This window comes from Suillus subalutaceus (genome assembly GCF_016647625.1).
Source record: "Suillus subalutaceus strain FC151 chromosome Unknown DFJ58scaffold_97, whole genome shotgun sequence".
In the NCBI taxonomy this organism is placed as follows: Eukaryota; Fungi; Basidiomycota; class Agaricomycetes; order Boletales; family Suillaceae; genus Suillus; species Suillus subalutaceus.
Window position 1 is genome coordinate 156,864 of NW_024540346.1, and position 27,411 is coordinate 184,274.

The window sequence follows — 27,411 nt, forward strand, 5'->3', positions numbered from 1 at the left end:
AGCAGATAACATGATCGCGATAAGATGATCTACTACTAGTACCATGCATAAAACAGCAACAAAACCGCGACTACTGACTTCAAGCTATATCATGCCATGGGGCCGCCCCAGCCTCCTGTACCAGGCGCCCCACCACCCCAACTCGAGCCCCCAATTGAATACTGATCAGAGCCAGTGTTGAATCCATGGAGATCAGAAGGTACATTATATGGCAGCGCTGGTGAACTGTTTGGATCTGCAAGACCATGTTGCCCGGAACTCGAGTAATGTGGCGCCGAGTAGTATTGGTTGAACGGCGCCATCGTTCCTCAGGGAAAACCTCCTTTGCGAAATCGACGAAATTTCAAAAAATCGCATGAAAATCCAGGGAATTCCTCGAACTTGCATGAAAATCCAGGGATTTCGGTAAACTACTCGTATTCGAAGGTATTTCAAGAAATTTCATTGTACTGCTCAGACGATAGTTAAATAAGCGTGTCTGTCACTAAATGAGTTTAGGAAGAAGGTGGAACAGCACTCCAGAATGGTACTACTTGTCCATTCACGAGGTGCCACTGCGCCGAAATTAGGTATAAGATGAACACTCCTGCGGATATCTGATATGTCAATGACACTTGCCAGACACTCTCCATGATGAATCAACCGGCCGACTTTGTACAACCCATGGTGTAATTCTGGTTGCTGGAATGGAGTGAACCATTCTACATAAGCAAGGTGGGTGGGTGGTTTTGCAGGTCCAGCATGGAATAACGCATTTGAAGCTTGATTCATCAGCGTGAAGATGACACGGACTTGCATGACACGGTAACCTTTTGTAATCGAGTCAGATTAGCGACTAATATGTTCAATGCACCATTCAAAACACACCATCCACGCCCGTTATCCCACCGTCGCCTTCGTTGACCAAAACAGTGTCAAAGCGTGCAGGGATCGTATACCCTCTCTTGTCCTCCTGCGATGGTTGACAATGGACCGAATCCACGGTGACACTCGAGTCCTGGATCCCGTGAGCATTGATTGTGTTGAATTTGATCCTGTGGAACGTAGCCACAGTATCAAAGGGAAGAATGATATGGGCAGCCTCTCGTTCCAGTTGTGCTGCAGACAAACCAGGATGATTTCTCCCAACAATGTGATGAGCCAATGCTGCCGTGAAAAATGTGGCACCGTACTCCTGCACAATGCGGTCCAACTGGACACGCTTGACGGTTGGGTGTTTGGTCATCTTGATCGCCCGATGATAATCCATGTCTGGAGGTGACTTTTCTTGTGGGGCGAGATCACCAACAAGACGCCATCTAACAAAGTTGTCGTGCCATAGAATCTTCTCCCGTCTTTCAAGCCAGAGCGACATTTGGCTATACTCGTCTTTATGGTTGGTAGCCCTATAGGCATCCTTGGTGAGGTTGATGTGTAAATGTTCGGTGTACTTGGTGTTGTAGTTGTCAGTCGTACCATACATTTTGATCATATGTACGTAGTGACGGAAGCCATGAAGCTTCGGAAGGTTGAAATTTGAGTGAATCCCAAGATCAAGGAAGATGTCCTTATTGTCGTGAAAGCGTGTTAAGGCATCGTCGAGAAGTGCCAGTGTTTGATCTGTGTGACAAGGGTATTGTGCAAGATAAAGGAAATCAAGGATGGCATGAACGGCACGAGTCAGGCGAGCATTATTGAGATTTCCGGGCAACCGTATGCCAATGACAATACCAAGCAGGAAGCGACAAATTTGGTTGTGCTCCATTCCACTAACACATGAGAGACTACTGATACCTTTCAGAAACAAGCAGATATTGTGGTTTGGGGGAATGAGCATTGATCTCGGCTTCGCTATATGCCTCCTTGATCCACTCGATGAGGTGCTTTATGATACCCTGGTAGAGTTGATGTAACACGTCTGGTGTGATGGATTGGAATATATTAGTGTGCGGGAAATCCAGCCAGAATGGTTTGAAGATGGGCTTAATGCCACACTCCTGGCATGCTCGTCTCCACAGGTCATAGTCCTCGTCAACGAGCGACAATGCAGCAATAATTGCCTTTAGGTCTTGCAGTGTTCAATCTAGACAACGTTATTAGTTAGCGCCTCAGCTTGTGGTAACGGACTGTATTGTCAATGTACCTAGACAATGTTATTAGTTAGCGCTAATAGCGAACATTAGATCTAGGTATGCAATGAGGCGAGATAAATAACATACCCTCAGCTCGTGGTAATGGACTGAGGGACGAATGTACAGTAGAGAGAAATATATATGATGGTTTGAATACCAACGCTCAACTCCGATTATCGTCGTGCCGCGTCGATCACGTGCATGTGACATGTGCCAACACTCCTCCTCGACGCGTGCAGGACGATACTCCTCCTCGATTGAATCACCGTAAGCCCAGGTATTACGGATGCATTCGAAGTCCTTGCGTGGGAGCGGTTTCGTGAAGATATCGGCAAGGTTATCTTTGGAAGGGACATAGTGTAGTTTAAGTATACCGAGCTCGACTTTCTGACGAATGGAATGATATTTGATGTCTATTTGCTTGATGCGTGCGTGGAACGAGGAGTCCTCAGTAAGAATGATACTGCCGTTGTTATCGCAAAGAAGGGGAGTGGCCGACAGTTGAGTAAAATGGAGTTCAGACAGAAGAGAACGTAGCCAGGTAAGTTCGGATGCAGCTTCAGACATGGCCACGTATTCCGCTTCGCAGGTTGAGAGGGAGACAGTCTTTGCTGACGAGCACTCCACGTAATAGCGCCTCCGCCCAGGGTACAGCAATAACCACTGACACTGCGATGTGTGTCAGGGCAGCCAGCGAGGTCGCTATCAGTATAACCCAGAAGACGTGCAGTATAGTCACCACCTAAGTTCAGAGCAACGTCATGAGTACCTTTAAGATATCGAATGACGTGCTTCGCGGCCTCCCAGTGAGCAGGGCCATAGCAGTCCAAGAACTTGCAGAGTTGTTGGACGGCATAGGCGATATTGGGACAGGTGCCGATGGCGACATACATGAGTGATCCGACAAGGGAACGATAGGGAGTGCGCGTCATAAGTTCGCGTTCAGAGTCCGTGGAAGGTGTGTGGTGACGACGGGACAGATGTAATCTGGGCTCCATGGGCGTAGTAATAGGAACAGCGTTCTTCAAGCCAAATTGAGCCACGATACGATTGATAAGAGCAGATTGGGAGAGGCAAATGGTGCGTGCAGTTTGGTCATGCTCGATGGCTATGCCGAGACAGAAACGCGCCTCCCCAAGATCGGAAATCGTCCACTTCGTGCGCAGCTGATCCTTGAAGGCCGAGACAACACCTGTCGTGCTCCCAACGGTGAAGAAATCGTCCACGTGAACAGTGACGAGGAGGGTACCCGCATCAGTGCGGCGAAAGTAAATACAATGCTCACACTTCAGACGAGTGAACCCCCAAGACAGCATCACTTGATTCAGGGTACAGTTCCAGACTAAGCCACCCTGTTTCATCCCGTAGAGTGCCCGTTGCAGTTCCCAAACATAGTCCTCCATGCCAGGCTCGACAAAACCCTCGGGTTGCTCCATATAACAAACCTCGTCAGAATCAAGAAGACCATGAAGGAAGGCCGTCTTGACATCGATCTGATCGATCTCCCAATCGAGTGCGGCATCAAGGTGAGTGAGAATGCGGAAGGACTCCATACGAGCAGTAGGCGCTGACGTTTTCGTGTAGTCCTGACCCCAGACGGCAGAATAGCCCTTGCACACGTAGCGGGCCTTGAAATGTGCATGATCACCATTATGATCGCGTTTGAGCTTAAAAACTGGGCGACCGTGCATCACCTTACGGCCAGGAGGGACGGAAGAACGAGGGACGAGCTTATACACACCAAGATCCCGGAGAGAGGCGAACTCCTCCTGAAGGGCAGAGGTCCACTGTGCAGCGTGAGGAGACGCCATAGCCTCGGAGTAAGTAGAGGGATCATCGGACATCTCATTAGTGAGATGATCGGGCATGGCAGCAAAAAAGGTCAGCCAGGCGTGCAAGCTCATCGGCAGAGAGAGAGGCGGCAAAGATATCAGGGACGTCGACAGGAGGGGGAGAAGATGGCAGGGTAGGATCTGCAGGAAGAGTGTGGAGGCATTCAGCAATCACAGACGCCTCGTGAATAGCACATTGTGCTGCAGAAACGAAAGGTTTACCCTCCGCGGCACAGAGTCTTGCAGACGGAACAGGAACACGAGAGGAACGTCGCAGAGCAGGAGGCGCAGGAGGTGTAATAAGTGCAGAGGATGCTGGAGGTGCGGAGGACGCTGGGGGTGCAGAGGATGCTGGGGGTGCAGAGACAGGTGTAGAAACCGGAGGGGCGCTAGGAGCGAGAGCGGGAGGATCATTAAGTATAACACTAGGACGAAGAGGGGTGGCACAGGCATCATGAGACTCTATAAAGGAAACATGATAAGATATGAAGACCTTATGAGACGCACGATGGTAGCAACGATATGCCTTGGAATCAAGGGAGTACCCAATCAGAACACACTCGACAGAGCGGTTGTAAACCTTAGGATTGTGATGAGCTTGGATGAGAACAAAAGCCTGACAGCCGATCTTGCGCAAATGAGAAAGATCAGGCTTGTGGTCGAACCACCGTTCATAAGGAGTGTGACCCGCTTGCGAGGAAACAGGAGTGCGGTTAGAAAGATAGCAAGCGGTCAGAACAAACTCATCCCATCGGTTAACAGGCACATCACATGCAGAACGCATGGCACGGGCCTTGCCCATCAAGGTGCGGTGTAGGCGCTCAACACGACCATTCTGTGCTGAGGTGTAAGGGGCGGTGAACTGATGCTGCGTACCACGCGAAAGGAGCCACTCCCACATGGCTGAGGACTTCAGCTCGCCGTTGTTGGAACAGAAGATACCAACCTTAGACCCAGTCTCGAGTTTGCGGGCGTGCTCCCAAGCTTGAAGAGCAGAGGGAGTGCCACCTTTGGAGGCAAGAGGAATAGCTTAAGCATAGGACGAAAAATCGTCGATGACATCCATCACGTATTTATTGCCAGCGGCTGACACAGTGTCTGGGTGTTCCATGAGGTCAACATGCACAATACCTAACTTCCTAGTAGCCCTCCCCCCTACACGAACCTTTGGGACGCTAGTCTGTGTCTGTTTGCCAAGGATTCAATCATCACAAACGGGAGGTTCGGTAGAAAGATTAATAGGCATACCAATGGCATTGCCAGAACGAGCAAGGTCAAAAACGGCGCGGTAGTTGGCATGACCGAGACGCCTTATCAGAAGTGACGAGACTCGGACTAGGGAACTAAGGACGGGAACGGACTCAGTCTTGGATCGAAAGACTTGGGGAGATTATTCGACGAGGGGAGGAATTAATACGTTGATTGAGACGGAGAATCAATAGGGAACGTGTATGACGCATGATAGGAGGAGTGATTGTGTATGTAATAGAAAAAGGTTAAGTACGTGTAAAGGTCATATCTTGATACTCCCACTCAGACGCAAATCACTAGAGGCGCGTGTGTACTTATTCAGCTGATTCGTCGTTTGAAGGGGAACGGAGGGCGAGCGAGTGACGGTGGTTGCGGAAAAGTTTTCGTGGCAGGGATTTCGTGAAGATGTCGGCAACCATATCATGTGTGGGCACATATGGGATAATGATGGTCCCATTGCTAACTAGATCTCGAATGAAGTGATAACGGACGCGAATGTGCTTTGCCCGGTCGTGAAATTGAGGGTTTTTCGTTAGCGCGCGACTTCCGTTATTGTCGCCGTATAGCGTGGTGGGGGTGATGAGCGAGAGGTCAAGACCGAAATTGCATAGTAGCTGACTGAGATGAATCTGCTCGCGGGCAGCATTGGAGAGGGAGATGTATTCTGCTTCAGTAGACGAGGTTGCGACGACGGACTGTTTTTGGGAACGCCAACTGATGGGAGAGCCGAAGAGGTAGTAGACATAGCCCCCAATCGAACGGCTGTCGTCTTTGTCAGATGCGAAGTCAGAATCCGAGTACCCAACGAGTCCTTGGTTGGACAAGCCGAAAGTCAGGGAGTGATGTGTGGTTCCACGGAGGGTAACGAAGGAGATGGTGAAGTTGGTGATAGTGCTCTATGCCGGGGTTGCTCAAAAATTTTGATAGCGTCGATACTGCGTATGCGATGTCTGGACAACTGACGCGCATAGCAAAGTTAAGCTCCCCAACGACGCGAGCATATGGCATGTGTGTGAATTGTTGCACTTCGGTTTGAGTGAGAGGTGCAGACATCTTCGTCAAAGAGATGCCTGGGACCATGGGGGGTAGACACTGGGCGACAGTCCGACATCTGAGTTTCGCTGAGGATTTGTTCGAGGAAGGAGGATTGGTTAACAGTAAGAAGCTTCTTGGAGCGATCACGCGTAATATGCATTCCTAAAAAATGACGCGCTTCGCCAAGGTCCTTCATCTCAAAATGTTTGCTCATCTCCAACTTGAAACCGTTAAGGAAATCGCGACAATTCGACGCCAGCAACATGTCGTCGACGTAAACAAGGAGCCAAAGGGTCTTGTCATCCTTGCACAAGACATACAGACTATAGTCTGCTTCACTGCGAACAAAGTTGAAACCTTCTTTTCGTAAGAAATCATCGAGCGTCTTGTTCCATTGACGACCGGCTTGCTTGAGTCCGTGTCATATACCATATATCCGGCTACAGATCCGATGATCCGGATCTCAGATCCGATCCAGATCCGATGAACATATCCGTCGTCCGGTCCACAGATCCACTTTGATTCTTATTTCATTTCCTGTTCATATAACTCTAGCTATCGTTCATCTCCTTTCGGTATTCCTGTACACCGGTATACCGGTTATCCTTTACTTCCGCTTTGCTTACTGATCCGCTACACTTACGAATCTGCTTTTACTTGTACTTCATTCCCGGTTCATGATTCGTGATCCATCCGACTTACCAATACGCTCCACTTAGACTTTGCTTATACTTTCGTACATAGCCTCACACCTTTGCTTATTGATCACTCCGTTAGCTATCCGTAGTATATAAACCTTTGTATATGCGCTGTAGTAGATCAGTTCGAATATCATCTTAGATTACACTCATTCCGTCTGGACTCTAAGTCCCCCTGTTATCCATCTGGACTTGAGTACGCTACTCTTGTCTACTCCGAGACTTAGGATAGATTCCTATAGTCTACATACAGTATCCGCCTCTGTCATTCGGACAGCCCTCACCCGTTAGTTTCTAGTCCGGATCCGATCCGGATTAGCCGTTACTATACGTTCGATATCCGGAAGTCTTAACGGATCCGTTGCGATACAAGACTTATCCGTTACAATACTTATCCGTCTCACTAGACGCGATACTATAGCTCTCTGAAATAAGGGGCAAGACTTGGGAAAGGGGCACAGCGCACGAGCTGAGGCCGAAGCCCTTTGGATCCAATACTACTTGAGTACGGTCTTAACAGTCCGTAAATGGCCTTGAGAAGTTTCCAGACCCAATCTGGGTGTTCAGAATCTTCGAAACCTGGTGGTTGACGCATGTAGATTTCTTCATCAAGGTTGCCATTGAGGAAAGCGGTCTTCACGTCTATTTGATCAAGTTCAAGATCAAACTTAGCGACCATGGAGAGTAGCGCACGTACTGTGTCGTACTTTGCGACGGGGGCGAAGGTGTCGGTATAGTCTAGACCTTCAATCTGTGTGAAGCCCTGTGCAACAAGACGAGCCTTATGACGGGCAATCTGACCATTCTCGTCATATTTGTGCGAGTATACCCACCGCGAGCCTACTGCTTTTCTCCCTGATGGGGGTGGTGTTAAGACACCCACTCCTTTTTCTCCCAACAAAGCTAACTCTTCATTCATCGCACTTTCCCAATGACCCGAATCCATTGACAAGCGAGCCACAGCTATCGTTTTCGGGGGAAGCTTCCGTCCATCAATTTTATGGCTGTCCGTCAAGGATACGTGTATTGCGGAGTGTTTGATGGTGATGTTTGGGGTTGCAGTAGTAACACAGTCTTGTTCTTCGTCAACTTCCTCCTCGACGGTGATGGGGACGTAGGTCCAATGCCGCTGTACTGGAATATGTTTGGTCGGAATAGCAACAGACTTTGGGACCGCTGGTCGTGCGTTGATGCATTGGCGTGTTGAACGTCGTGGCTCAGGAGGTGGTGCAGTTTCTACAGGGGGTTCAATGGTAGCGGGGACTGGGAGGACATTGTCATTTGACTGCGGGAATGGCTGTGGAGGTTCGGGGATGGGAGGAGTGGAAAACGGAAGTGCTCCCACTGAAACAGTACTGGGTCCTGGTAATGTGATCTCAGAACCATCTTCTTGAGGTCGTGTGATTTTGAAGCCGTCTTCTGATATTGGCAGTGGTTGTGGCAATGCAGGAGTGGACTGCTGCATTAGCGTGCGCTGATTATATAGTTCGACAAGGGGGGAAACAACTGAGTTGGGTGTGCCATAGAAGACGGTTTCATCAAAATGAACATTCCGGGAGCGTATCGTTTGTTGTGTTGCTGGGTCCCATAGAAGGTATCCAGCATCCTTGACATGTCCTAATAAGAAGCACCACTTGGAGACGAATTCGTATTTGTTGCGATTATCATCTGGGATGTGAGCATAGGCGAGGCAGCCAAATGGGCGTAAGTGCGAGACATTTGGTAGTTCACCATAGAAGAGTTCAAACGGTGTCCTATTGCTGACGACGGAAGGAAGTTCTTGATATAAACTGAGTTAAGGATAGCATGACCCCAGAACGAACGGGGGTAACCGCTCTGGTGGTGAGCGCTCAATGCTCGAGTGGCAACCGTCTGGTGTCCACGCTCTGCAACGCTGTTTTGTTCTGCTGTGTATGGCATCGTAAGTTCATGTTCAATGCCCTTACTGCGCAAAAACTCGATGGTAGCGTGAGAGACATATTCACCGCCATTGTCGCTGCAGAGACGTTTGACCCGCTGACCTGACTGGTTCTCAATCCACGCGATATATCGCAGAAGGTGAGAATGTACCTCACTCTTGTGCTTAAGGAGGTAAATGGTCGAAAAGCGTGAAAAATCGTCTGTGAAGGCGACGAAATATGTTTCGCCAGATTGTGTTGCAGTGTTGATGGGTCCCCAAACATCAGTGTGAATGAGCTCGGCGATGTGGGTCGCATGGTGTCGAGCATGAGACAGGAACGGCAAGCGTTTCTGTTTGCCCATTAGGCACGATGGACAGTCAATATGGTCACCAGGTCCTGCAGACTCGTCTGAGGAATCAAGGGATAGCCCCACTACGACCTTCTCGGCTTTTCGCAAGGTGGAGTTTGCGGCATGACCCATGTGCGCATGCCATACAGTGAGTGGTAAGGGCATAGCTGAGGTGGATCTGCTGGCAAAAGCCATATGGGTGTGCTTGGCCTGGAGATAGTACAAACCAGCAGAGCATTCCACACGTGCGATCACGGTTCTATCAGCACGATGCATTTGTCCCCCTTCAGCATCCGTTTGGAAAAAGATGCCTTCCGACGCTAAAGCTGATACAGATATTAGTGTGCACCGTAGGTCAGGTACATGGAGGAAGGGGAGTTTGATGGACTCATGTTTCCCGTTGTTGTTGAGCGCTAGTGTGATGAATCCCCATCCTGGGGCAAGAACAGTATCATTATCGGCAAGCTTCACGGTTAGAGGGGGGTTATAGGTTCTGTAACGAGTGAAGAGGGAGTGTTTGGATTCCATATGTGTGGTGGCAGCTGAGTCTACGTGGAACGGGAATGAAATAGTGTTCATATTAGAGTAACTGGCAGAGTGCGCAGGTAGGCAAAGGAAGGACGGGACGTTGTCAGGTTGTCCTGTCGTGAGAGCCGACATGTCAGTGCCTTGTGAGGGTGAGGAAGGGATGCATGCTGACATATTGGATGAGTCCGATTTTCCTAGGTGAGCACGGCAGTTGTGCCAGATGTGGCCTGTGCGTTTGCAAGATCCACATGTCGAACACCACGACAATTCCCATTTATCCCCCTTGGAGGCATCAAAATCCTTTGGTTTGGCACGCTTGGTAGGTTTACCTGCTTTCGCCACCCTAGCAGCCATGGCTGTGTGGTGCGCATGTGGGTTTGCAGAGCCGAAACTTGCATAATACTGTTCCGAGTTCCTGATCTGGCTGATGACTCCTTCCAGCGTTAGCTTTCCAGTATTGGCGTCAGCGCTATGGAGTATGAGCTGGGAAAGCGGCGCATAGAAGTCGGGAAGGGCACGCAGTAGCGCTTGGACAAGGGTATATTCATTGCACTTCCATTCGATGGATTCAATGACCTTGAATTGGGCCTTGATGTCCGTGATCTCCTTAATGGTCTTGGTAAGGGAGTTGCTATCAGATGCTTTGGGAAGGTCAAAAATATGGCCCATAAGGCTCGTAAAGCGGATGCCAACAGATGCCTGATACTTGTCTTCTAGCACTTTCCAGATGGCAGCTGGATCAGTGACACCCATGAAGTGGATGAGGTCACTTGAATGTACCGTCATACCAAGGAGTCCTTTGGTTATGCTTTGGCGTTCTCGGAAAGAAATGACATCCGCGCTCGCATCATGTGTCACAAGGCGTTTGTTGAAATCAGCCTCAGTCTCAGTGGTGCTTCTGGTTGGGCACAGAGGACCCTTCTCATCTCCTGAAAGGAGGCGCCAAAGGTTGAAGAGCGAGAGCCAAAGGTCCATGGTCGTTACCCATGAGGTGTAGTTGGAGCCATTGGCATCCAGAGGAGGGTGAGGAAAAGATGTTGGAATCTGGATGTTGGATGACAATATGGTGGACATCACTGGTGTCGAACGATGTGTCGGCGATGGCGACAGTAGAATGGGAAGATTAAATGGGTTTGGTAACGAGCGAGTTGGTACGACAGGCGTCAATGGCAGCGATGGCGGCAAGGGAATGGATAAGATCCGCGGGTCAAGTGGGGATAGAGGGCGACCTTGTTCCAGTTCGGAAAAAGTCGGAGAGGCTCAGATAAGGCGAGTGGAAGCGAGAAATGAATGTAGGCCTAGTCTGAGCCAGGGCTCATAACTTATCAGAAGTGACAAGACTCAGACTAGGGAACTAAGGATGGGAACGGACTCAGTCTTGGATCGAAAGACTTGGGGAGATTATTCGACGAGGGGAGGAATTAATACGTTGATTGAGACGGAGAATCAATAGGGAACGTGTATGACGCATGATAGGAGGAGTGATTGTGTATGTAATAGAAAAAGGTTAAGTATGTGTAAAGGTCATATCTTGATATGCCTGTGCCAGGATTGAAGATCAGGAAGGCGTTGAGAGAGGTAGGCGTGTTCAGCAGAAAGTTGACCACCGGAAAGAGCGTAGAGGCGACACGAAGTGAGCGTGCCAGAGAGCATATGAGTGCCACTTGCGGCCTGAACCCAGCAGCTGGTAGCATCGAAGGACGCAACACAACGGTGAGCGGCACAGAGAGATGACACAGAAATGAGCCGAACAGTGGCAGCTGGGATGAATAGAATGTGGTCAAGGGTGATATGGATCCCTTTGGCCACGACGAGGGGTAGAGTGCCGATGCCAATCGCCTGAATGGATGACCCGCCAACACCATTCACAGTGTGGGGGGGGATGGGGCGGAGACTGAAGAAATCACCCTCGGTGTTACTGATATGAACAGAGGCACCACTGTCCAAGAAGAACGGGACGATGGAGGGGTCGACGATGGTGCATTGACGTTGATTGGGGGCCTTATAGGTGAGTCCAGCGAAATCGACTGAGCGGGTGCACTGACGCCAATCGAGGCTGGTCTGGAAGTCGTTGAACGCAGCGAGGAGAGCAGTGAACTCATTATCGTCGATGGAGGAAAGCTCCTGAATGAAGGCAGGGGTGAAGGTGTCACTGGCGAGGCCAGCAAACTCCTGAGATGCAGGAGGTGGGTGGTCACTGGAGGTGACAAACACGGCCTCCTGGGTCTCGCTATCCAGAATATATGCGCGGCTGCCAACGTCGTAGCGAACACCGCCAGGTTTCCCAGTAGAAGCTGGCTTACCAGGCTTGGCCAAAGGGGCCTTGGGGGTAGACTCGCATGCACATCAGGAAATCACGAGTTTACTTTTTGCCCACTAATGTACAACTTTTTGCACAAAGCAGTGGGGAAGTAGTGCGAAGGCAATAAAAGTAAAAGCTACTTTTTTCAGTAGATCTCTCGGCCCCAAATCCAACTTTTTTTTCAACTTATTTTGCAAGACCCACATAAAACGGCACAATAGTGAGCATTAAAAGTTGTCAACATTAAAATAAGTAGTCCAAAAGTGCGAAAAATGGAGATAAAAAGCAGTCTAGGAGTAGTTCACAAACGCAAAAGACGGCTCAATACAGCGGGGGGAATGACGGGGAAGATGTGTTTGAATGTGTGGAAGCAGAGTCCAGAGAGTACGGAAATGATGGAGGACACCGGTGAAAACAGTAAACATCCTGTTGGACACATAAGTAGAGCGCATGTCAAGTAAAAAAACACTTACAGAGCAGGGCACGCTTGCCCTTAGGTTTCAGCTCCTCGGCAGGAGCACTCTTGAGTTTTTTGGCTGCTTCCTGGCGCTTGTGCACCAGGGCGATTATGTCCGCAGTGTACTTCACCCCTCACCTCTTGAGGGACTCGTAGTATTCGGATGTCGCTGAGCCACAGTTTGCCTCCGAAAAGGCTGATATTGCGGTGCTCTCTTTACTGCTGGTGTTGTTTTGCTTCAAAACTTTCGGCTTCGCAGCGAAATTAAAGGCACGTTCGAGCTGCAAAGGTGGACCGTCAATTGAAGTCAAAAACCATAGATGGGACCTACTGCAGCAGCACTTGCAGCAATTACAGCCTGCATGCCCTTCACCTGCAGAGCATCCATGTTGAGTGCCGGTACATTGAGGAATCCGGCAATCGCGTTGATGTGAGCAGACTCAATCAGTTCCAACATGAACACCGACCGGTAGATCTTGTCTGCATCACGAGTCTCTGGATCCTCATAGAGGAAGGCCCAGTTTTCGAGAAGAAAATGTTGCCAGCCCCTGTTCATACTCAGCACCGTCGTCGTCATCGTCATTGTCGTCATTCTTGTCATTTCTAGAGGCCGCCAGAAAGTTCGCGATGAGGGCAATAGCTGTTGATCCAAAGTTGCTGCGCCAGGAGCATATACGCTGATTCACCTTCAAATGAAGGACAATTTACAGTTAGAAAGATAGTTAGGATGTGAAAATAAATTTGACTTGGACTTACCAAGCCTACTATGGGACCTTTTGGTTGAATGTTGTGATTTATTCCTGGAAATGAGACATTGAAAATAGCCTGGAGTGCCGGAAGTAATTTTTCGGTCTCGATAGACCAAAATTTTGGCTGAGCACCTGCCCAAAGAAAGACCGTTGGGATAAATGTCCGGCGCCATGCGCCACCCTCCAACATAATCGGTGGGAGGTCCATGTTTTGCCATTGAGCGCCAGTTTTGGGCTTTGTCGACATGTCGGCAGCCATCAAATTGGGTTCGGAGGGCATCGAAAGTACTGGTTCCAGTTTAGCTTTCTTGGGTGGGCTCGGTTTCTCGGCGACTGTCACACTGGTCTAGCAAATACCTCAGTATTGAGAGAATAAATATTGAACCAACACTTACCTTTGTAGTAATGCGCATTGGCTTGGGAACCTGCTCGACGTTGGCAGAGATAGGCTCTTCGTCAAGTAGCATAGGGTCAATAACACACTTGAACATGTCGTGGCGGTCTGTATCCTCCTCAGCAGCATCCTCGCTGTGATCGGATACGTATTCTTCAGACAATTCTATTAATTCAGCCTCCTCGATTGTCCTCTTGGTGGACGAGACCCCGCGAGGTGGGACTTGCTCTAGGGCAAACCTTACGATGTCTGCTTGTTGGCTGTATGGCAATTGATTGAAAGATATTGGTGCCAGTGCTTCAGGCATTTCATCGTCCGAAGTTTCGGCAATCTGTACAACAGACTAAAACAAAATGTCAGTGTGCATCAGTTGAACTTCGATGTTTTGATGCCATGACTTACCTTCAGGCTTGCCTTAACCTTTCTGTTAGTTACAAGGGCAGGTTCCTCGAAATTGTTGTCTTCATCGTCAGCGTCAACGTCAGCATCAGCGTCAACGTCAGCATCAGCGTCGTCTCCACCTACATCTCCGTCTCCATCTTCGTCAATGTCGTTGTCACCATCTCTGTCCTCTTCCTCTTCCTCGTCACCCTCTGAAAATTCTGTCAAGGACAGAGGAGGGTCTTTTGTGAGTGAGACAGTGGTCGCTGCAGTTTGGCTTGTCTTCAAAGTGGTTGCTGACAAAACAGTGCCGTCTGAAAATTTGGATTCAGGTGTCGCAACAGGAGACGCTTTCGACTTCATCTCAGGTTTCACGAGATTGCGCCAGTTGTTGATCTTGCCTGTCAAGCTAAATTTTTTACCTCTGAGCGACCAAGTAAGTGTCATAAAATGTAGTGTAGATTCTGTGAGCATCAAGATCATGATGGTGAGAAGACAAATTAACTGACGGTACAGGATTTCCTTTCTTGTCACAATCAGGTGCCTTCCCATCAAGAATCTGTCTTGTTGCGGTACTGATTGCATCACGTATCAAGGAAGCCTTCTTCTTTGGCGGCCTTGCAGCAGCCTTGCTTCCAACCGCTTTACTCTTTCCCGCGCCTACACCACCACCATCTTGACTAATGTGATGATCACCTGTACCTTGACCCTTAGCCTCTGGTGCAGGCACAGGCAGACTCTCTGAGGTAAGATCACTGTCGGCACCTTTCCCATCTGTCTTTTTTTTGACTGGCCTAGCACAAGGCCTTACCGGCTTCACTTTTCCAGTCGCCTGAGTCGCCTGCTCCACCTCCATGGCAGCCTCAATACCAGCAATACGATCGATTTTGCTCTGCTGAGTGGCTTCCTGGGCAGCCTGTGCTTCCTGGGCACGCTGTTTGTCTTCCTTGATCTGGGCCTGGGTGCGTCGTTTTCTTTTACCTTCGAGGAGCACATGTCCAGGGTGCTGTGTTGCATTTTTGGTGCGTGTACGGCGAGGAGAGACGGGAGGTGCCATAGCGGATATGAAAGGCAGGCAAGGGATGCGGCAAAGGAGCACAATAAAAGGTCAGTAAGATTTAGTCGAATGTATGCTGCAAAATTTCCTAAACGCAAACAAACAACCCTGCAGTAGTACGACTCAATACGATTTTCCAAGTCCGCCTGCACTCGCTACCAGTAGGTGCGTCCACCTACACCACCGAATACCATCAACTCAAGTATCAAATAGCTGTTCTTTCGACTGCATCGCTTCAATACTGCCAGAACTGGTCCTGGCGATCCTTCCAGCTTCATCCTCTCAGTTCCCAATACCATCAACTGCCATCCCAGAACTGGTACTGGCTATCCTACCACCCATTCTCTCGCCTCCCAATACCATTAACTGCCGTCCCAGAACTGGTCCTGGCGATCCTACCACCCATTCTCTCACCTCCCAATACCATCAACTGCCGTTCCAGAACTGGTCCTGGTGATCCTTCCAGCTTCATTCTCTCAGCTCCCAATACCATCATCTGCCGTCCCAGAACTGGTACTGGCTATCCCTGTTTTTCCCTCGACTCCCAATACCATTAACTCAAACATCATGCCCCACCCACACCAAGTGCCCAGCGGTCTTAGCATCCCTTGCACAAAGCCAGGGTGCAATCGTTGGTTCAAGAATCGGTCTGGGTATACTCAGCATATGAATGCGAAGCACCCTGTCTTCTTACAACCACCTATGTTGATGCAACCATCTGTACCTCGTTCGGCAAGTCCAGCACAGGCGGGCCCTGACATCTTTGGTCATGGGGACATTGGCAGCGACTTTGGTGATGCTGGTCCCATAGACGACGAAGATCCTCTGCAATCAACAGCAGAGTTCTTTGGCGCTGGTGAACGATTGTTTAGAAATTACCATCCTCTTTTGTCTGGTAAGTTTTTGTCTTGTTTTATTTTTATTTTTATTGACATAATGCACTCAAAAGCTCGCCCTTGCGATGCTGAGGGTGTGTTCCTTCCACCAGGAACACCACCTCCACCACTCACAGAAAAGACACCGGACGACTGGACTCCCTACAAGAGCCATGTTGAGTTTGAGCTTGCCGACTACCTATTTACAAAGAACCAAACTCCCGCACATTCTATCGACCACCTCCTGAACATTTTGGCAGCTTCCTTAATCCAAGCCAGGAGCAAGGCCACCCTATTTCCAGATCATCGCGATGTCTACAGGACGATTGACAATACTCCCCTTGGCGATGTTAAGTGGCAATCTTTTTCGGTCAAGTATACAGGCGCAATTCCAGATGAAGGTGCCCCACCCTGGATGGCAGATTCTCATGATGTCTGGTTTCGTGATCCCCGCGATGTTGTTCGAAATATGCTTGCTAACCCAGACTTCACTGCGGAGATGGATCTCCAACCTTACCGTGAGTTCGCAACAGAGAACAATGAACACCAATGGCAGGACTTCATGTCTGGAGATTGGGGCTGGGCTCAAGCAGTACGTGTTTCATCATTTTATTGTGTGTGGTTTGACAAGCGCATCTATAGGACATCATATCTAAGGATGCTGACACACATGGCTCAACCTTTGTGCCGGTTATTCTTGGAAGTGACAAAACTACCGTTTCAGTTGCCACGGGACAAAATGACTACTACCCACTCTACGCCTCTATCGGCAATGTTCGGAATAATGTGCGTCGTGCTCATCGAAATGCTGTTGCGGTTGTAGCCTTCCTCGCAATGCCCAAAAGTAAGTGGTCGCTTATTTTATGTTCTATCCTCATTACATTTCTAACAGCAACCAAAGAGCATGCCGATACACCAGGCTTTCGAAATTTCCGATGCCAACTTTTCCATTCTTCACTCTCGTTTATCTCAAGAACCTCAAACCCGCTATGACAAAACCTGAAGTTGCACGCTTCGGAGATGGCATTATCGGTGTGTGGTCTATGGACTTGGGCCCTACATTGTAGACTATGAAGAACAGGTGCTGCTCGCCTGTATATTACGATATTGGTGCGCCAAGTAAGTTTTTCAATGAGCATTTTATATCTGTGCTTATACCAAGTAACTTGAAGGTGTCTTTCACCTCGTGGAAACCTTGATGCGATCAATTGCAATCGCACAAGAGCTCACGCAGATGCGCTAATTGAAGAGTATGATTCTGGAACCCTGCGGTTTGAGTACGGTTTAGTTGGTGAGCTTGTGGTACCTCGGTCACTCCGTTTCACTTGTACTTAGATTCACGCATTAACACAGCCATTTACCAACGATTTCCCCCGTGCTGATATCCATGAGCTACTTGCGCCTGACCTTCTCCATCAACTCATCAAGGGGGCATACAAAGATCATTTGGTCGACTGGGTAGAGAAATACCTCCTGCAGACGCATGGAAAGAGGCAAGCCAACATCATCTTGGATGATATTGACCGAAGGTGTGTTTTCTTTCTGCAATTTTCATTTAATCTTACTTTCATATTAGGATTGCAGCAGTTCCTCCATTTCCTGGACTGCGTAGATTTCCTCAAGGACGCCACTTCAAACAGTGGACTGGTGACGACTCAAAGGCGCTTATGAAGGTAATTTACATATTCTTCTACACGAGATATTGTAGCGCTAACCATGTGAAGGTTTACTTGCCTGCAATTGAAGGCTATGTCCCAACAGATGTTGTGCGTGTGTTCCGTGCATTACTTGAATTCTGTTACCTCATCCACCGCAATATCATCACTGAGAAGTCCCTCATTGAAATTCAAGATGCGCTCACTCGTTTTCACACATATTGTGAGGTTTTCAGGACCACTGGAGTGGTCCCCACCTTCTCGCTTCCCCGACAGCACTTGATGACTCACTATGTCTCCCTGATTCGACTATTTGGCGCTCCGAATGGCCTGTGCTCCTCAATCACGGAGTCGAAACACATCAAGGCTGTCAAAGAGCCATGGAGACGTTCCAGTCGGTACAAGGCACTAGGCCAGATGCTGCTAACTAATCAGCGTCTGGACAAGTTAGCGGCATCACGTGTGGATTTCTGTATTCGCGGGATGCTCTCAGGTACATGCTTATCCTCTGTTCTCACATCGCTTGGTAATTTTTTCTAATTTCTACCTTTAAATTTCAATGTTGACGTTTATCACTACTAGAACCACCAGCAGATGGACGACCCACTGTCCCCTCCACACAAGGCAGTGCAGAAGTGCTTGATGTTGACAAAGAAGAACCCAGCGCAGCGCGAAGCGCCAGTGTGCCTGACGCTGATGTCATTGCAGACTCTGAGGACATTGATGCACCAACTTCTGTCCTTGCACACATAGAACTCAGTCGAACATCTCGTGAGTCATTTTTTGCGCGTTCTGAAGTACTAGCTAATTACATACTAAATAGAAGGGAGAAAGCGGGCACAAAGTGTTCCTGCGCTAGCCAGCAAGCTTCACATCCCACACTTGGTTGATCTTGTCCGACAATTCCTCACCGAACAATTGTATCCGGACAAGGAACTCGCTGAAGTGCCTGTGAGCATCATGGACTGCCCTCACTTTGATGGGAGGATACGTGTTTTCAATTCCGCAGTATCAACATTCTTTGCACTGAGTGACTTGAGTGGGATTGGTGGGATGAAACACGAGTACATTCGTGTGTCCCCCAAATGGAGAAATGGACATCCATGCAAAGATTGTGTGTTTGTCATTACTGACCCAAATGCTCACGGAATGCGGGGCATGGATATCGCTCAGGTACTCACGTTTTTTTCCTTTCGACTTAGGGGTGTATACTATCCATGCGCTATTGTCCGCTGGTTCAACCGAGTTGGCGATGCACCCGACGGCGACACCGGAATGTGGATGGTGAAGTCTTCTTCCACTGGTGATCATGCATTTGCAGTGATCCATGTGGATACCATCTTCTGTTCTGCCCATCTCATTCCTGTCTATGGTACTGATCCGCTTCCCTCCGTGATTAAACCCCACCATGTCCTCGAGATCTTCACCCTCTTCTATGTCAACAAATATGCTGACCATCACACCTTCGAGATAGCGTGTTAGCACTTTCCAATGTGACCATCTTTTTCTGGTACCTTTCATGCTTTTTCCACGTCACTTACTTTAGGGATTCTCGCTCACTCAATTACAACTTTCACTTTTTCCCACTTTTTCACCTATTTTGTGCCTTTTACTTAATTCAATGGCATAAACTTTTCAAGTTCGAACAAATAGTGATGATTGTTAACGGGTTGTGCAAATAAGCGCGAAAGAAGTTAGAAAAGTAAACTCATGATTTACTGATGCAGCATGCTTACGAGCCAAGACCTCCTCCTTCTTGCCCTCCATAGCTCCTCCTCGACCGAAGCAGTCCTTTGCATTATGCCCCCAAACGTTGCAAGTAGTGCAGCAGGCAGAGTGGCCTGTGCGCCCACAGTCAGAACAAGTCTTTGTGGAGCGTGTGGCACCACCACTCTTATGTGTCGCGACCATAGCAACGTCGCCCGATTTGGACTTCTCGGAATCGATGAGTTGTTGTTCAACATTGAGCCGAGCACGAATGTTGTTAGGTCCATAGGATGCGCTAGGGTTGCTGGTGGTGATAGCGTCGGCGATATGGTTGCGGACGTGGGGGAAATCATCAGTGAGGGCATTAAGGAACATGATAGTGAGGAAGTCGTCTGTTAAGACCGTACTCAAGTAGTATCGGATCCGAAGGGCTTCGGCCTCAGCTCGTGCGCTGTGCCCCTTTCCCGAGTCTTGCCCCTTATTTCAGAGTGCTAGAGTATCGTGTATATTGAGACGGATAAGTCTCGTAATGGATCCGTTAAGGCTTCCGGATATTGAACGTATATAGTAACGGCTAATTCAGATCAGATCGGAACTAGAAACTAACGGGCGAGGACTGTCTGAAGACAGAGACGGATATATAGACTATAGGAATCAATCCTAAGTCTTGGAGTAGACAAGAGTATCGTACTCAAGTCCGGACGGATAACGGAGGGACTTAGAGTCCAGGCAGAATGAGTGCAATCTAGGATGATATTTGAACTGATCTACTACAGCGCATGTACAAGGGTTTATATACTACGGATAACTAACGGAATGATCAATAAGCAAGGACGCGAGGCTATGTACGAAGTATAAGCAAAGTATGTGTACAGCATATTGGTAAGTCGGATGGATAACAAATCATAACCGGGAATGAAGTCTAAGCTAAAGCGGATCAGTAAGTGTAGTGGATCAGTAAGCATAACAGAAGTAAAGGATAACCGGTATACCGGTGTACAGGAATGCCGAAAGGAGATGAACGATAGTTAGAGTTATATGAACAGGACATGAAATAAGAATCAGATCGGATCTGTGGACCGGACGACGGATATGTCCATCGGATCTGGATCGGATCTGAGATCCGGATCTTCGGATCTGTACCCGGGAATATGGTATATGACATCGTCCTCCTTAGGCAGGCCAATAGTGTAGATACGCCTGATGAGATCAGAGAGTTGCATACCTGTGGCAGAAAGGTGTTCGGTACGACGGAAACGCATGGTGAGCGCCTGCTGAATCAGAAGGATTTGTGCAATGGGTCCCACCTTCTCGTGACGAGCCTTCAGCTCAGTCCAAGCAGTGTATTCATTGGTGAAGGGGCACAAGAATTCGCCCTCCTCCGGAGTGGAATGGGTGTGGAGTGCAGCAATGATGCAAAGGTTGTTAAGGTCCCAGGTACCTGCGCCAGTAGGATGAACGAGAGGGTCAGGACGCTGAATAATACCCAGGAGGTAACTGCCGCTATGTTTGAGCAGGAGGTAGTTCTGAATTTTATCGGACCATGTACCCCAGTTATTCTTACTGCGATTGAGGACTTCAATCTTCTCGAGATCAGTCTGGCTTAAGGTTACAACAGTGACAGAAGATATCATGGAAGACATGGTGGCCCCTGCTTGAGCTGGTACCTGAGGGGATATGCCAACACTCTGAGGCATTAGAGCGGCAGAGCCCGAGGTGACTTGAGATTTGGACCGTGTATGGAGTTTAGGTGGCATAGCACACTATATGGTGCGGGAGAAAGAAGCGATGCGGGGAAAAACACAATGTACCACCTATATATATAGGGATGGGCTCGTGTGCTCTGTCACGGTGCTTCTCGCCCAAAGGGGAAGTAGGAACGACATTCGTAGACGTTGTCCTAAAAAAATAAAATGTGTAATAACGCTGCACGCCGAGTGTGTGTGTATGTTACGATGAGCTTTACTGAGGTCCAATGATGTCCAGGTGGTTTCTGTGCTCTCGATTATGAGGGCACAGGGCTCATAACCTGTTCCATCTAGACAATGTTATTAGTTAGTGCCTCAGCTTGTGGTAACGGACTGTATTGTCAATGTACCTAGACAATGTTATTAGTTAGCGCTAATAGCGAACATTAGATCTAGGTATGCAATGAGGCGAGATAAATAACATACCCTCAGCTCGTGGTAATGGACTGAGGGATGAATGTACAGTAGAGAGAAATATATATGATGGTTTGAATACCAACGCTCAACTCCGATTATCGTCGTGCCACATCGATCACGTGCATGTGACATGCGCCAACACGCAGCTGCACAGGAACATCTGGACTTCCCAACTCCTCATGTGGGACATCGCATTTTGGGCACTCTCCGGACTTGTTCCCAGTTGTCAGCAACTGTTCGGGGTAATCGGCAGAATAACAAGCGACAATAGGATGTCCTCGATGCACAACTCCATCCCCGCTAGCCATAGCAACATCATCCTCGCCTGGGACTTTCAGAGGCTCCAGAATGTGACACAAACAAGCATGAAACAAATTAGTTGCGGTTCAGTGCCTAGCGGCCTTGTTTGTGATATGATTGAGTTTTGAGGTTGGTAGATAGGCAAGCAGAATCCACGCTCGTCGAGAGGGCTTTTGACAGATCTCCTTCGGAATGTTGCCTATTGTCATATTGACAGGATAGGCGGATTTGTTTCTAAACATAGTGACCTGCATCTTGTCAGAGGAAAGGATGATGGGTATAACTATTGCGCCAGGTTTCTTGGCTTCGAGTTCTTTCTAAATGATATTGTGGTAAGTTCAACACGAATCAAACAGATTTTTCAATGACTTGCCTGTGTGGACCACCACCACTTTCCTGTATGGATATCATGATACATTCAGATAGTTTTGTCGGCATCAACATAATGGCATTTGGGAGCATAGTTGAGATGTTGCGAGAATTCTGGATCTGAATAAAGGGCTTTGACGCACTCCATGACATTGCGAGAGTACACATCAAAAGCCTCATCTGTGACAATGATTTCTTCATGTTTGAAATGAGGTCGTCTGCATGGTAAGTGTTGGTCGATAATTTGATTGAGTTCACGGGTGTTCTGATATGAAAGACCTAAGGCATCATGAATCTATACAAACATAGTTAAAATGTTGGCTCATTCATGACCCAAGAAAATGAAAACTCACCCCTTCAACTGCAAGCAGCTCTGAAAAAGCGGTTGAGCCAGAACTGCGAAGTTTTGCCCACTTTGCAACCTCATAATCTATGCGAGACACAAAGGGAGCCCAAAATTGTCTGCACCTTGCAGAACATTGTTATAAGACTCAAAAGCTGTAGTGCCAGAGATAAGTATTGGAGCACCTGCATGGCGCCGCGGAAATTTTGCGATAGTGGGCTGGTGACCAAGGGGCTTCTCCACTTCTTGTCGTTCGGCTGCATGTGGTTGTGACAATGCATCCGACTCCTCAAAATCATCCACATCAATATCCTGCAGTACAGGATCTGCAGGGCATTCCCACCCATGCTCAACCTCTGCATCATGATCCTCTTCCTCCTCTCTGTCAGAATCCAAAGGAGGCTCCGCAGCTTCGTCGTTATTATCTGGCCATGTCAGATCTTGTTCATCATAGTGGCCAAAATAGTCTCCTGTAAATTCGGTTAGATGATGAGAATCTAAATTGTCAGAATCTTCATCCTCTGACTGAGAAAAAAGACCAGAATGTTGTAATAGGGCTGCGCATGAGGGATTCGTGGTCTTGCCTAGGTGTCGGAAATATCCACCATGCTCAAAGTCTTTAGCGCAACCTGGGCAAGTGTTCATTCTGATGGTAAAGAAACAAGTGGTAGGTAGAGGTGGTAGGTAGGAATGCAGCACGGGGTGAATAGTTTGGGATCTGTGTGGTTCTGAAGATGTTCCTATTGAACATTAAGAACAGGTTAGATTAGGTTAGATTACAACAGCACAGCAACAAACAAACTTACTGCGCTGACACAACGAGCCTTCCTTGAGAGGGGAGCAGCTTGAATGCAGTGCAGGGTGAATAGTTTGGGATCTGTGTGGTTCTGAAGACGTTCCTGTTGAAAATTAACAGAACAGGTTAGATTACGACAGTACAGCAACAAACAAACTTACTGTGCTGACACGACGAGCCTTCCCTGAGAAGGGAGCACAATGCAGCGTGGGGTGAATAGTTTGGGATCCGTGTGGTTCTGCAGCTTGAATGCAGTGCAGGGTGAATAGTTTGGGATTGCTTGAATTTCCCAACTTCAGCTGAGGCAATTGCCAAAATGCAGCACGGGGTGAATAGTTTGGGAGGGATCACTTGAATTTCCCAACTTCAGCTGAGGCAATTGAATGCAGTGTGGGGTGAATAGTTTGAGACATTCCTGTTGAACATCAACAGAACATGTTAGATTGCAAAGAAAAATGACAATGACGCTACTGCACAGCAACAAACAAAGTGACTTACAAACTTGAAAATGATGGTGGCGCACTGGGTGGCACACTGTGAACCTGCCAGTAATTTTTCAGAACTCCCTCAGCCTTTCTCTTCCCAACTTCAGCTGAGGCAAATACCAGTATGCCTCCCCGTCCATCTTCGACACCATCAGAGATAGCCACCCACAAGCAGAACACCAAAAAAAAGGCCCAGGCAAGTCAAATGTCTGCTGGTGAAAAAACTGGCAATACCATGACAGAAGAGAGTGAGTACATACATAGGGCAAGACAAATGTGATGGACTCACCATCATCACCAAGAACCACTGCAGCAGTCATCCAAAGTGAAGGCCTTAGAGCAGAAAGGTTGGCATATGCATGGTTGTGCATTATGGGAGAAAGTGGTTACTGACATACCTTATTTCAGTCTGGAATGAGATGACAGCCAATACTCGTAAGTGTGCCCCCACAGCAACTGCACTACAATCAGTACCGGCAGCCAAGTTAGTGTGGAAGACACCTGCAGAAAAGTTAGACAAGGGTTAGTTGCTTAGTACTACCAGAAACAGATCAGTCTGAGACATACTCAACAGCGGTGTGGGAAACACAACAAGAAGAGAACTCTGTAAAGTACTCTTCAAATGTTGGGTCAAAATTGCTATGCCTAGCTGCTATTTGACCCTAAAGGATTTCTGTACTAGACTCAGAGCTCAGAGAGTAGAAATATCATCAAGCAAAGGACTGTGATTCAGACTGGTACTGACACTGGTGAAAGGGAGACATGATTATGTAAGCAGTAAAAATGCGAACATAAACTAAGGAAAGTGGGTAAGTGAAGGTAAGTAAAAAGGGGGAATATCAGCCCAGGGAAAACTATATTGTCACAGCGGATCAAAAACATCCAAGTCAATGGTCACGGCCAAGGTCAAAGTCAAAGCAGCAATGAGAAAACCTGCAAGCTGAAGTCAGTCACGGTGTCAATTGAAGATAATGACACCGTTAGTGAATACGGAGACAGTGATCATGACTCTGAAAAATTGGATGATAACATGGAGGTTCTGGAAGATGGCGATTTGGACTTACTCTCCCAGGAGGAATTGATCAAAGAGGTGAGTTGTAGTTACCTCATTGAGAATGATGAGAAAAAATGACGCTGACCTGACTCTTCAAAATTGAAGATTCCCCATTTTATACCTCCTCACACAGCTAGATCTGCTAGTGCACAATCCAGCAATGTATCCAAATCATGGTCGTCGGTGTCGTCGACTCAGATGGCCTCTAGTGGTGTTTCTGTGACTGATGTCGCTGATGAGTCTAACTCAGAGATGCAGTTTGCTGACAAAGACTGTGAAGAGTCTGACATCGTGACTCAGGCTGGTCAGCGTTCCAAGTCTTATTACCACGAGCCTTCATTAACAGCCACCAACTTGAAACCCCAACCAGGCAAGAAGAAAAGCAGCAAGCTAGCAGAAGCACGCCAAGAACTTGAGGTGATGTGTTCTACTATACACTCCCATCATTCTGTCTCACATGATCATACCATTTTCAATTTTCTAGAGGCCCTGCTGACCTCCAAGTTGGATGATAAGGACTCATCTGAACATCCCTTTACATGGCCTGCATTCACAGATCTAGTCTACTCAGCAGACAGCTCTATCAACCTCAAGGCTCAGAACACTCGGATTCAGAAGGTGTTGAAGACCACTGTCTTAGAACTCAAGAAAGCCTCTATCTTCAACAATGGATTTCCCAACATCACTCAGAAGCGAAAGATGGTCTCTCGAAGCAGTTCATAACGCTGCTGGGAAGCATAAGGAATACGCGATATTAAAGAGGGTCAAGCATGACTTTGATTATGCAGTGGCTCTGGCCGGAGTTGTATGTACACTTCTTGTATGTTACTTGGACATGACTCATATGCTTACAAGCCGGAGGGCCGGCTAGCTCCTTCCATACCAATCTCAAGAAACTCGCACATCAGATTGTGGTTTCTCATTTTGCGCTCAAGAAAGGCTGCGCTGAGGAGGTAGAAGACCTTATCAAGAGTCACAAGTATATTTTTCCAACCGACGCCAAGGTCTGTTGAGTTTCTGTCTCTTTGTTAGTCTTATTCTCATCCACTACCCAGGGTAAGGTCCTTGGGGACCAATTGTTTTGTGACGAGTCTATGACTGACACCATGCAATTATCATTTTTCGATGGCGAGGACTCAATTGGTGTCCAGTCCTGCGAGGATTTTGTTTCTGTCTTGGATGGAAATGATGAGCCGGAGCTACCTGTTGCCATGGTGTGTTTGATTGCAACTCTTGTAGGTGCTGGTCAATAATGTTTATTCTGTATGCTCACTACATAATGTTCTCCACAGATTTACTCAATATTGAAGGATTGGAGCAGCGGGAACCCACCCTTGAGCACACAAGTCAAATCGTTTAATTCCTCCTTCCACATCAGTGTTTACAAGGCTCACCAAGCGACTCTCATGCGCATATTTGATGGCAGTCAAAAAGAAGTACCATGTACTGATGGCGCATCTCTACAAGGCAGTCAGGTATGTCTTGCTTGTGCACTATTTGTCATGCACTCTAACAAATTCAACATTAGCGCAGTAGAGAGCTCAGAGCCTGCTGGTTCATTGGACACCTGTGATTACCTTGATCTCGACGCAATGGGTGAAGATTAATCTCGAGTCAGTCGCTTCTATCTTTATACATACTGGTGCTTTGTTCGAGTCCGCTGATCTTTTTGACATCTTTCGATGGTGGTATTTCTGTTTGATACAATGTACATAATTGATATTCGTGTACCTTGAATTCAAGATAATTTATGATAATCAATGGAAAACGATGGAAAATTCAAAGTAATTCAAAGGAATTCCGACTGGAGTAGGAAAATCTCGTTTACTTATATTTCAATGGAATTACAAGGAATTCCCTGAAATTCGCTGGAATTACCTTGATTTCGTGAAGGAGGTTTTCCCTGATGTTGGTGAGTTGGCGACCACAGGATTGTGCTCATCTTGACATGGGAGCCACAAAGTGGTTGACGAGGATGTGGCCGGAGCAGGATGGTGATCGAAAGTGGATGATGCTAACGAACTGGAAGAGGAGGAGGACATTGGCGCCGGTTGGTTCATGGGTGGCCGCCAGTATAGTTCAGCAGTTGTAGAGGCGATGTAACTCATTGTGTTTTTCTTTGGCGACAATTCTCCCATGTGTGTTTGTAGTTTTTGTCTTGAAAAAAGGCAGGATCAGTACATTATGCGACTGTACCACAGATACTCACAAATATTTGTCGTAGTGAGCCTGCATATGTGGCATAAACTCATACTCATCTAACTCAGGCTTAGCAACATATTCCATTATAGATTGGTGAATCCCTCCTGTGATCCTGGAATAATCCTCTGTAGTAAATTGAAGTACATTTTTAGTCTTTGATAGTCGACCTTCCAATGCACAGCAAATGACACACATGATCTAGTAGTAGATAGCATTAGTCCTACTCTGAGTTGATGAAATCAAGCGACTTTACTTACCACAGCGCTGGTTAGCGCATACATAATCCACGAGATGTGTGTGATCAGTACTCTTGACTGCGGGTGTCATATACCATATTCCCGGGTACAATCCGAAGATCCGGATCTCAGATCCGATCCAGATCCGATGGACATATCCGTCGTCCGGTCCACAGATC

The 27,411-nt window shown here is 47.8% G+C and overlaps 6 protein-coding genes across 6 annotated transcripts; 2 read left to right on the forward strand and 4 right to left on the reverse strand.

Annotated features, from left to right (window-relative positions):
• Positions 1 to 867: 867 nt before the first annotated feature.
• Positions 868 to 2,270, reverse strand: DFJ58DRAFT_801574 (uncharacterized protein; the record flags this gene model as incomplete). The annotated part of the gene is made up of 2 exons (XM_041390890.1): positions 2,215 to 2,270; positions 868 to 1,816 (listed from the first exon to the last, which is right to left on the reverse strand). A coding segment is annotated over exon 2 (949 nt), but the record flags the coding sequence as incomplete, so codon positions are not given.
• A 10,328-nt stretch (positions 2,271 to 12,598) lies between these two features.
• On the reverse strand, positions 12,599 to 15,045 carry DFJ58DRAFT_843854 (uncharacterized protein; the record flags this gene model as incomplete). Its single annotated transcript, XM_041393010.1, has 8 exons — positions 12,599 to 12,745; positions 12,796 to 12,959; positions 13,030 to 13,150; positions 13,221 to 13,559; positions 13,609 to 13,950; positions 14,010 to 14,412; positions 14,498 to 14,648; positions 14,691 to 15,045. 8 exons carry the CDS (start codon positions 15,043 to 15,045, stop codon positions 12,599 to 12,601), a joined length of 2,022 nt encoding a protein of 673 aa, XP_041240991.1.
• A 936-nt stretch (positions 15,046 to 15,981) lies between these two features.
• Positions 15,982 to 19,057, forward strand: DFJ58DRAFT_717559 (uncharacterized protein; the record flags this gene model as incomplete). The annotated part of the gene is made up of 10 exons (XM_041384367.1): positions 15,982 to 16,512; positions 16,563 to 16,764; positions 16,813 to 16,882; positions 16,941 to 17,039; positions 17,093 to 17,222; positions 17,274 to 17,449; positions 17,497 to 17,593; positions 17,645 to 18,101; positions 18,245 to 18,346; positions 18,399 to 19,057. The coding sequence occupies 10 exons, from the start codon at positions 15,982 to 15,984 to the stop codon at positions 19,055 to 19,057; spliced, it is 2,523 nt and encodes an 840-aa protein (XP_041240992.1).
• Positions 19,058 to 19,237: 180 nt separating this feature from the next.
• On the reverse strand, positions 19,238 to 19,657 carry DFJ58DRAFT_730984 (uncharacterized protein; the record flags this gene model as incomplete). Its single annotated transcript, XM_041385970.1, has 1 exon — positions 19,238 to 19,657. The coding sequence occupies one exon, from the start codon at positions 19,655 to 19,657 to the stop codon at positions 19,238 to 19,240; it is 420 nt and encodes a 139-aa protein (XP_041240993.1).
• A 2,508-nt stretch (positions 19,658 to 22,165) lies between these two features.
• DFJ58DRAFT_664447 (uncharacterized protein) lies at positions 22,166 to 22,571 on the reverse strand (the record flags this gene model as incomplete). Its single annotated transcript, XM_041382436.1, has 2 exons — positions 22,166 to 22,411; positions 22,470 to 22,571. Coding segments are annotated over 2 exons (348 nt in total), but the record flags the coding sequence as incomplete, so codon positions are not given.
• Positions 22,572 to 25,166: 2,595 nt separating this feature from the next.
• DFJ58DRAFT_801577 (uncharacterized protein) lies at positions 25,167 to 26,443 on the forward strand (the record flags this gene model as incomplete). The annotated part of the gene is given in 7 exon segments (XM_041390891.1): positions 25,167 to 25,211; positions 25,305 to 25,603; positions 25,650 to 25,798; positions 25,850 to 26,008; positions 26,087 to 26,269; positions 26,323 to 26,411; positions 26,424 to 26,443. Coding segments are annotated over 3 exon segments (450 nt in total), but the record flags the coding sequence as incomplete, so codon positions are not given.
• Between the last annotated feature and the right edge of the window lie 968 nt (positions 26,444 to 27,411).